General features: G+C 40.6%; 1 protein-coding gene across 3 annotated transcripts in view; it reads left to right on the plus strand.

The window, feature by feature from the left end:
• Positions 1-10,735, plus strand: part of LOC138607290 (cyclin-dependent kinase-like 5) — a 53,016-nt gene extending 42,281 nt beyond the window's left edge. For 2 of the 3 annotated variants that reach the window (XM_069679870.1, XM_069679869.1), the window contains exons 13-18: positions 102-203; positions 618-723; positions 2,535-2,658; positions 2,872-2,977; positions 6,603-6,770; positions 8,801-10,735. In XM_069679870.1, the coding sequence (XP_069535971.1) occupies positions 102-203; positions 618-723; positions 2,535-2,658; positions 2,872-2,977; positions 6,603-6,770; positions 8,801-9,160 (966 nt within the window). In that variant the 3' untranslated portion in view covers positions 9,161-10,735. The remainder of the gene's footprint in view (positions 1-101; positions 204-617; positions 724-2,534; positions 2,659-2,871; positions 2,978-6,602; positions 6,771-8,800) is intronic. The other variant, XM_069679871.1, reaches the window with a different exon arrangement.

Consider the following 10,735-nt stretch of genomic DNA (forward strand, 5'->3'; position numbering starts at 1 on the left):
ATACACACGTATAGTATATATAGAGTGTGCTTGTGTGTATTTGTATGTGTGCGCTGCAATGCTGAGCTCACGTCATGCTTCGATCATGTCTCCATTAACAGAGTGACCAGACACCCACCGAGGTCACCCACAGCAGACCCCCAATAAGGGACTCGACAAGGGACAACACAGCATCTTTTCACACACAGCGGAAAAAAAGCGAGGTCCGACATTCTGCCTGCACCCACCATTCCCCACCCACATCCGCACTCTCGGTAGACTGGATGTGGGTGGATGCTGCTGTCATGAACTGCTCTCTCTCTCTCTCTCTCTCTCTCTCTCTCTCTCTCTCTCTGTCTCTCCGCATCAGATGCCTCTTCATTTTCTCTGTGTGCTTTGCTTGCCTTTAATGTGACTACTTATGATAGCACAGTCAAGCTTGTCACCGGAGCAGTTTGATTCTGGGATACATTTATAGCCTCTACAGATGTTTTATTGTAATGACCGTGTTTAAATCGATACGCCTCCTCTCTTATTTCTGTTCTTTCAGGTGTATAAAAATATCAGCTCAGGTAGAGAGGCATGCAAAGCAGCTGGCTTTTACTTTTTATGTGACTAGGTCTCTTGTTGTGAATCAGGTCGGCTTATATCATGACCAGCAAACAGAAGATGGCGGCTCTTCCAAAGAGAACCGCAACATCTACAGTGAATCCATGCCTCGGAGGGTGGGCAGCTTCTACAGAGGTTGGTTTAGTCACACACATTTCTCTTTCTTTCACTGCACGGTGGAGAGCAGCGCTGCTTATTCATGTTCAAGCACCAGACTCTTGACTGCTGTTTACTGCAGTTCACAGGAACATTTCATACAAATCATACATGTGCATTCAGCAGGTGAAACAATGTTTATGTGATTACAGCGTCTTTGATATACTTTGTTTCAGCTTGATGCCAACATTGATTTTTCCATGAATCTATAAATATCCTCTAAAGGAGTCAAATAATGTAACATGAACATTTAGCATGCTAACACGCTCACATTAACAGGCTGGTATTTAGCAAGTAGGGTCCACTTTGCCTTGAGCAATAGTGCTAAACAGCTGTGAGCAGTGACTGCAAAATATTGATTTTTTTCACTCTGTTATTTTTACAAACATGCTACACACACAAAGGCCCAAAATACACACATGCACAAACAGGGCCGTATGGATATGCATCAATGGAGAGGTGTCAGAGCGAGGGGGCTGCACATGGACATGCGCCCCAAGCAGGGATTCGGTGCCTTGCTCAAGGACACCTCAGCAGTGCCCCGGAAAGTGTCCAGCTACCAGCCCCAATACCACACTCAGTCCGTACTGGGACTCAAACCGGCCACCCTCTGGTTCCACACCAAGTCCCTACAGACTGAGCGACCGTCTACTTTAATAAGAAAACAGTCCAGTGATGCACTAACACACAAATTACAAACGACAAACAAGAGGGGGTATATAAAATATTGCACAAACCCGGTGTGATTAAAGATAAACACAAATACACATATGTTATAAAAATGCATAAATTCATGTTCAACCACAGCCTCCAAATTGCAGGAGGCGCACTACTTTAACTTTCGCATGTTAGCATCCTTTAGCTAATTAGCATTAACCAACTTAAAAGTGCAGCTCAGGCTAAAGGGAATGTCTTTAGTTAATTTTGACCTGATGATGGCCCTAGATAAGAAGTTAAGGGATTACAACTTATACTGTGGAGAAGGATGGATTTGTCTACTTCATGACAATCTGTTTAATAGCTGAAACATTTCAGTCTAAAGTGTCGGACTGATCATTGTGGATTGTGATTTCTAGAAGCATGCAGGTGGTGAGGCTTAAAATCGACTAAAGTATCTTTTGTAAGGATGTCAGGCACAGGAATGTACTGGGCTGGACACTTTACAGTTGTTTCTAAAGGATATTTCTATACTGAGATTTCTTTTATTTATTGGTAAACATGCACTAGTACAGATGTATCTGCAATAAGCTGCATTGTATTTGATGGCAGGATAAAAATCCAGGTTAGAATTGGTTGCATCTCTTGCTTTCAGTCCACCCTGGCTGTCTCTACTCACCACAGTGTCTGTCTTGATTCTACATCAAAGTGACACCAGAGTTGGAACTTTAAAATTCTACACACTTTAATAAATGGGAGATGATGTTCAGTCTTTTTCAGATGTATTATTTATATCTTCAGTTTAAACTTAGCTGCAGTTTAAAGCAAAACCTCCTCTCTGCTCTGTTCTTTTTGTTCATGGCCACATTAACAGGACTATTTAGATTGATTTAGATAAAACAGAGGCTACAGTCCTCGACCCACTGGTCGCAGGCTCGACTCCCAGTCTGCCCATCATTTGGTGCATGTCATCCCCCACTCTCTACTCCCCACCTTTCCTGTCTCTCTCCAGCTGTCCTATAAATAAAGACAAAAGCCCAAATACATTACAATACATTTATAGACTGAATAAACAGCAAAGAAAGTGTTTATTAGTTTTGTCTTGTAACATATTTGTTGTGTATGTTGAACAGTCCCTTCTCCCCGGCCAGACAACTCCTTCCACGACAGCAGAGGTCAGAGTCGGGGCTCGGGTCTGTCCGGGGACGGCTCGGGTTTGACGAACCACTCCAAACGTCAGCCGGCGTTCGACCCCTGGTACGTTACCTTTAACCACCAACAGAACAAAGAATAACTAATGTCACCCTGAACGCTAACTTGTTCACTGTACTGTGATCTTTGAACCAGTATTTAGTTTCCCAGTGGTCACATGACATGGTTGCATTAATAGAAATTGCATGGTCTTACTTACAGTTTATAAAACAGTTGTACACTTCAAACGTCCTGCTCAGTTCTGTTCTGTATTTTCAGGACTGGGCCGGACACTGTCGTGCTGAACCCCTCCGAGCCATCCAAAGAAAAGGAGAAGCAGGGTTTCTTCAGAGCAATAAAGAAGAAAAAGAAAAAATCTCAAATGGTAACTTGCATGTCAGAAACACAGATGATGTGAGCTCTGTCTGGATGCATTTTATTTCATGCATATGTCAATACCTGTCTGTCTACACACTGTATCTCCTCCTCTTGATGCTTTGGTCCTATTGGCACCGTTACAGAGATGTTAAATCATTTCTTCTTGTTGTCATGTGCATCATGTTTCCCTGTGCCACCAGTCATATCCCTCTTTATTCCAGATTCAAGCTCCAGACGGACGGCCGCCTGTCATCAAGAAATGTCTTTTCCCTCTGTTTAGCCCAAAGAATAACATAAAGCATAGTTCCTCTGTGAGAGTCCTCCCTGTAGTGTCCTCTCCCATGGTACATGCTGTTTTACACTATCCTACTCACCTCCTAACTCCATGCTACCCGTCTGACACAGCATGCGTTAACCACAATAATCATGACTGCTAATGTGTTTCATTTTAACTGTAGAGGGGAGTTTTGGTATTTTTGAACCTTGTTTTTACGTATTTTGGGTTCTTAATGACCCATAGGTTCAAAAAGATTTGGAATTGCTCCATCAGAGTGCTGCGGCCTGCAGGCTGTAAATGTTTCAACATGATCTTTCAGGGCGAAGGTGCCCAGTCACTGTGTGTACACTAAAAGTGCTTTCTTTCATGTCCCCGGGCTGATGTTTTATGTTTTCGGGTTGTGCTTTTCATCCCTCCCATATTTTTCTTGGAGATATCTCAGGGATACGACGGCGTATTAGGGCCATTGTTAAAAAGAGTGAAACTTGAAAATTCTGAGATTAAAGTGGTAAATTTGCTAGAAAAAAATCGCACATTTCTGATAAAATACGCAAATTTATGACCCTTTACGACAGCGTATTAAGGCCATTGTAAAAATAAAACGGAGCCGGAGGAGAGGAGTAATATATAGAGAAAAAACTCAGAGATTAAAGTCGTAAACTTGCCAGAGAAAAAGAGCAAATTTAATTTATATTTCCTGGCTCACGGCCCCCTCCCTCTCGATTCACCTGTTCTTCGGCGCTCTGCCCTGTTGGCTCTAGTGCTCACACAGGTGCACATGGCACGGAGCTCGGCACATTGCTCTGCACACAGGAAGCAGTCTTCATAGAGGAGAAAGACTGAGTGACCCCCTGCTGCAAAAACACACATTTCTACACTCCCCGTTTGCCCCAGTGGTTACCATCACACATGACAGTTACCCTACGCTCTCATGACGGACACTAACTAACTATTTTAAGTTCTCCTACAAACACTATTTTACTAGTTTTTGTTTCTCACAAATTGGCCATTTTTTCTGGCAAATTTTCAACTTTAATCTTGGAATTTTTAAGTTTCTTTTTCGGAATATTACTCTCCTCCCCCGGCTCTGTTTTTCCCCCTAATATGCCGTGGTACAGGGACGCCTTGAGGGAATCTCTTTCAGAATGAGTTGAAAATAATTTGGTGTCCACTGTGATCTCTCAAATAATGTTTCTGATCCTAACCCAAGAATTTATACGCTTATTATGGCACTATTACCACAAATATCCAATAGGACAAAATGATGGAGTGATGTTTTTTTACCCCAAAGGTCAAAGGTCAACTTCACTTTGACAGCATAATATCCTGGAAAAACACTTTTCCTGCCATTATTCCTTCTAATTCTTGTGAACATGATATATCTAAAGGGAATATGTTAAGTTGGCACAAATTGGACAATTCTTGTGGATGTATATTTTAGCATTACTTGGAGGGACATGTCTAACATCTGGTTTATTTTAAATCCGGCAGAGAGAGCTACAACAACAATCTCCCCTCGCTGTTTACCTCCTTTACCTGTTGTTCTGCTGTTGCACAAACACTGACAATCACATCCTCTGCAGGGACTGTGTTCCGGTAAAAACACAGTTTTTGTCAGTGGAGTCTGGTGGCTTTGAGGAGAGTTTCTGTTTAAAGAAAAGTCCTTCCTCTTGAACAAAAGGGTCTGTCTCTGTAGGGATCCTTTCGTAGTGTTGTCAGACACTTAGAATAACATCCTGAGCCTGTTGGTGACAAAAAAAAGATCTTTTAGTGGATGTACTTTGGTCCTGTTCCAAGGACTGGTTGCAGCCATCACAGCCTGTTTCCCAGCTGTCGGCTGAAGAGATCTACCGGAACAATTCCAAAACTTTTTATACCAATTAGACCCCAAAATACGACCTTGGTTTTAAAATAGCTGAATTCCCCTTTTAGTTGTTTTCTTTCATCATTTTATAAATATTCATTCAACATAGCGATGAGTCAACATCAACCAGTCAGATCCATCTATCAGGTACATCATCAGTGCAACCTTAAGTTATTATCAGTATAAAAAATGAGGCAATAAAGCGTCTTTTCTGAATGCTAACATTATTGATATTTGATAATTCAATGATGAAAGTGTTTATTACTCTTGTAATAATGATGTCCTCAGTTAGATTAATGGATCTGGTTGGTCGTTTTTGTGTTCGGTCCATTTGATTGGGATCACTCGCCGCTGATTTCAGCCAGAACCCTCAGAGCATGTCTCTGGTGATGAGCTGAGGATGAGCGAGAGCGCTGTCAGGCTTTGGTGAAGCACATTCAGAGATTTCAGGAGTCTGTGTGCCTGTTTTTAACACACAAACATTTTTCTCAAGTTTTCTGCTCCTCAAATCTGATCCGAATCCAAAGCCTTCATTTAATTATAGAGGATGGAAGTGGGTGGAAGAGGGAGTGGCTTCATTTCAAACATTTAAAAGCACTTTGACCTGATAAACTGACTGATATCTCAGTGGTAGTAAGAGTTCAGCCTTGCACAGGTGTTTGCGGCTCTTTCTTCCCCTCACATTTCTATTCCTGGTGACAGTCTGTTCACTCTCTGAGAGGGGGTTACAGCTGATGACAGAGCACAAATAAACACAATCTGGCCTCAAGAAATCAGGCAGTCAGACTCAGAGCGGGTGGAAAAAAGGAGTTTGCTGCATAAAGAGTAGATCATTCGAAAACACTGAGGCTTTAGATATTTCATGGATTGTATAAAATCAACCAGAGAAGCGGTCGTCTCTCCTCGTCCTCATATCAGTGAATGCTCAGGGTGTCTGGCTCCGGATGCATGTTGTGTTCTTTAATTTTAGTGACCAAACAATAAAAAGGTCCATCTCCAAAAATAACTTACAAAGGAAAACAGGAAACATTCCAATCTGTTTTGAAGTTTAAATAGACGTCTATATAAAACCTCGTTTCCAGGAATAATGATGAAAAGGTTTTTTTATTATGGGGTCACAGGAATGCCAAAAAAAGAATAAATCTATAAATCAATAAGAAAATAAATGTGGAAATAAAAAGAGGAATAAAAGAGTATAAATAAGTACATTTTAGAAACGTGTCACATTTATTGATAATTTTACATATTTCTCTTTATATTGACACAACTTATTTGTTGTTTTATTTATTACTATTTATATAAACTCATGTTTTACTTATTCTTTCATAGATTTATAACTTTTTATAGCCTCCTGTGACTCCACAGTCCCTTAGAAAACAAAAGTACATTTTGAGTGTTTCTTGTTTTCCTTTTCATTGTGTGCATAATAAATAAATAATGAAATATTCAATGTTGGCAGGTTTGATTAAATCTGCTTCCACTGTATGAAAGGTTTCTAATGAAGGCGTGGACACAGTCATGCAGAAGTCCTCCAGGTCCTCGAGTCACCAGAGCAGCCGCCACCGATCCCGAGACAAGAGCAGAGACCGGGACCAGGAGCGGGACCGAGACCGGGACAAGGACTGGCCGCCTGAGAAACTGTCCGATTCACACTCACCGGTAAACTCAAAGACGAATGTCTTTTGTCTTTTTGAAACATTTTATTCAGATTTCCTAATATAAACAATATAAAATAACAGTGTGAAAGACAACAACAACAAAAAGTAGACTCATAATCCTAACACTGGAACTAAACAAGAGAGAATAGAACAAAATGGCAATATCACACATTTAACCCACACATCATACCAACAAGCTCAGTGTTTTTATGTCTGTTCCACTTAAATTAGGTATAAATAAACCATAGACTGTAACTAGCCACTGTGACGTCACACACTGGTTTCTCGACTGCTTAAATTAAGCTGAAATACATAATATCTAAGCAGCAGATGAGATGTGAGAGATCGGCAGGTGAACGACACGTACGGGGAAACGGAAAATAAACTTCTCATCACTATGGTCCTCCGTAATCTCTCCAACGACTCCCGACTCCTATGCACTTGCTGACGAATAATAAATGTATGATAAACACTGAACAGGCTAACAAGCCAGGTATGGCAAACACAGTCCACCATATAGTGCTACAGAAATATATTAATACAAACTGGAGTTTGACTCACTGAACAGCTGTAACACAGACTTCTTGCACAGCCAGAAAGTTCCATAAATCACAGACAGAGAGAGAGAGACAGATTATTTGTCCGATTTTTGCATTAAAAAATCACCAAAAGGCTCCAACAACACAAACAGGTGAAGTTCAGCGACTGTGTGTCTGTTGACGTCCAGCAGGATCCACCTGTCAGTCAAGTGACCCGGCTCCTATGATTTAAGGCTTAATATAATTAAAACGGATGTGTTATGAAAAACATTCACCCCCCGTACAGTTATCTGGAACAGCAACATTAGCTATTAAAAACAAAACCGTTTTTTGTACCAGGCTGTAAACATGTTTATTCTGCGGTAAAAATGGGCATTTTCCCATCTGCCATAATGTTGTTTATTGGTTTCTGGAGCCTCAAGTGGCCACTCGAGGAACTGCAGGTTTTTTTCACTTCTTCATTGGCTTCATTGTAAAAATCAACATACTGTAATAACTGGATTTCCTCTGGATTACCACAGAAGAGAGATATATAAGCAAACTCTGCAGATATCACACACCATCTCGTAAAATAGCTAGAAAAATACAAATTAATAGGTTTGTAATAATTTTTCATCCCTAATGCCTCTGATAACAAACTTTTATTTCAAACCAAACCTTCTGAATTTTTCAACAGACAGAACATGTGTGGATCAATTCTTCTGTAATTCCACATTTTAGACATTTGCCCACAATATTTCTACCATTAAGTAACCATAGCTTACTCTATCTCTTGTTCAATAGGTTCTGTACATTATCTTTAATTGGATAAAATGCAGATTTTCACTGACTTTAATATCTCTTGTTACATTCCATAATTTCCTGTGTCTAATAAAAATACTTCCTCTTTAAAGGTATAATAAGTAGGATTCTTCAACACACTTTCTCAACAACACATTCAAACCGGGCCCCTCCTCCTGGGCTCTTTGTCACAAGAAGCTCACTCTCACTCTCTCATGCGTGAACACGCCCACCCCACCGAGCTAACACCAACAGCACCACGGTTACCTTAGCATTAGCATGCAAAAGGCCAGTTACCATTGTGCTAGCATGCTAACCGCCGGTTAGCTTGTCCTACCCGGTTTTAGGGACCTACCTGTCCAGCAGAAAGACGGCCAACTCTGCGTCGCTCTTTCGCCATGTTCGCCGGTCTGAATGGGGCCCAGTTGCTAATTTGAACCACTCCCACACTCACCTGTACGCTGTGATTGGCTCAGAGAACCACAACAGCGCCCCTCCTGAAAACGTCCCGTGCAAAGCAAAACAACAGAATAGATGCAGAGGGAAGGGTCTCACAAGGGTCTGCACACACACTCACCAACACACATAGAGGCCCATAAGTGATGGTTTAACAAAGTTTCTACAGAATTAAGATATAAAGAGTATTTTTTGATGGTTTAAACTGATTGATTGAAATCTGTTGTTCACCCGTAATGTGTCCCGCCTCCCTCAGAGTCAGCCACTGAAGTCTCTGCGCAAACTCCTGCACCTTTCGTCCTCGTCCTCCAATCAGACGGCTTCGTCTGACATGCGCTACCAGCCGCTGCCAAATCCAGCCTCCGCTCAGGGCGGATTCACAGAGAGTCGGGGTCACTCAGGGGTCAGCACGCCCCAGCTGAAGAGCCGACAGACCGCCTACCCGCTGCCCGGACAGCTGGAGTCCAACTGGCACTCCACCGCCTTGGGCCGACCCGAGGGCAACCCCTACCCCGAGCAAATGAGCATCAAGGGAGGCCAGAACGGGCACGGCTTCGGACGGCCCTCCAGGTCTCGTATGCCAAACCTTAACGACCTGAAAGAGACGGCTCTGTGATCTCTGTCCCCTGTACTGCTCTCAGATCCACTTCAGACTCCTTCTTTTACCCTCTGTTGCTCCTACATGTCCTGTTGCGTTACAATACACCTGCTGAACACACACACACACACACACATAAAAACACACATACTTAAAAACACACGCATACCAAACCCTCAGTTTTAAACTCTGCTTGCAAACAGGCCAAAAGCCTTTTTATGTCTTAATTTTTTTTAAAGCTTCCATGTTTGATAGACTTTATATTAATACTTCTGTAATTCTGATTATAATTTGTATTATAAAGTAAATATATTGCAAATTAAATATATATAAATGGATAGATCAAGTGTAGATTTTAAGTGTAAGTATTTTTGTTTCTATTCGATATAGAAATATAGTACATTTTACTGCGTAGTATTTCCTTAAGACTATCTAAGGCATTCTAAATACAGTTTTATCAGTTGTTAAAATAGAGGTTGGTAATGTCGGTAACTTTGCATTGTGTTCATCTCACCCAGGAGTGTAACTCTCAAACATCTCCGTCGCTCAAATGTGCGACTACAAGTCAAAGCAGTCTTGTTCTTTAAATTATAATTGTAGTGCAGTTTTTCTGAGTTGGCACTGACAATCTATAAAGCTTCAATCTATTTGTTCTATTTAAGGATATTTAGGTTTTTATGTCTTTGTGTAATGCAGCCATTTTAGACACTTTGGTGCCATAAACTGACAGAAATCCTAACAAACATCGCCCTCTGTAGGAGAAACAAAGCACTGCATCTACTGACTCAGATCAACATGCACTAACCTACATTTAGGCACTGACTCTTCATGCACAATATGTGAAAATCATATATATATAATAAACAAATGCTATACAATTTAAGCTATAATAACACCTCAGTCATTATAAAGAGAACTTATATAAGAGCGGTTCTCTATACACACGATCATGTGGTAATAATGTAATCCAAAACTACTTACTGAAATGTTTATAATATAACAGTATTATGAAGCACCCTTAAGGATTAATTATACAGTATAAACCAGATCCAGTTAAAGTTGATAACTTTTGTTTGTTGCTCATTTCTCACTTAAAGATTTCACATAAGCAACGTCCGAGTGGTTCTTCTTGTTCAGTCAGTTAGATGAATGTACAAATGCATCCAAAATATTATATTAAGTCTAACTGCTGTAAGAACTAGATTTATAAACCATCTATTGCAGTTCTTTTTAATGTAATCATTATTAATTTTTACAGCAGTTAGTGGACACAAAAGCCATTCTGGATGTTAAAGTGCAGTGATTCTCAACCCTAACCGCCCTGTCAGATCAACACAAGACAACTTCATCAACACCACCCATCATGGTCAAAATGTGATTTTATATTAAACTGGATATTATTTATAAAAGTGTAGATAATTACAGTTTTTTCCCCATAGTTTAGCTGTCAATGTTTAGCTCCCATTTTGAGTAGCAGCAAAGCGTTTCAACCATATACATGAATTTAAGCTCTTTATTTCAACTGTTAACTGTAAGAATTAGCACATTTAGTTATTTTACCTGTTTATTCATTATTTCAGCCTATCCATCAAT

This window comes from Semicossyphus pulcher, unplaced genomic scaffold, assembly GCF_022749685.1.
Source record: "Semicossyphus pulcher isolate SPU_LCO1_2020_fin unplaced genomic scaffold, fSemPul1.0.p SCAF_4, whole genome shotgun sequence".
NCBI classification, from domain to species: domain Eukaryota; kingdom Metazoa; phylum Chordata; class Actinopteri; order Labriformes; family Labridae; genus Semicossyphus; species Semicossyphus pulcher.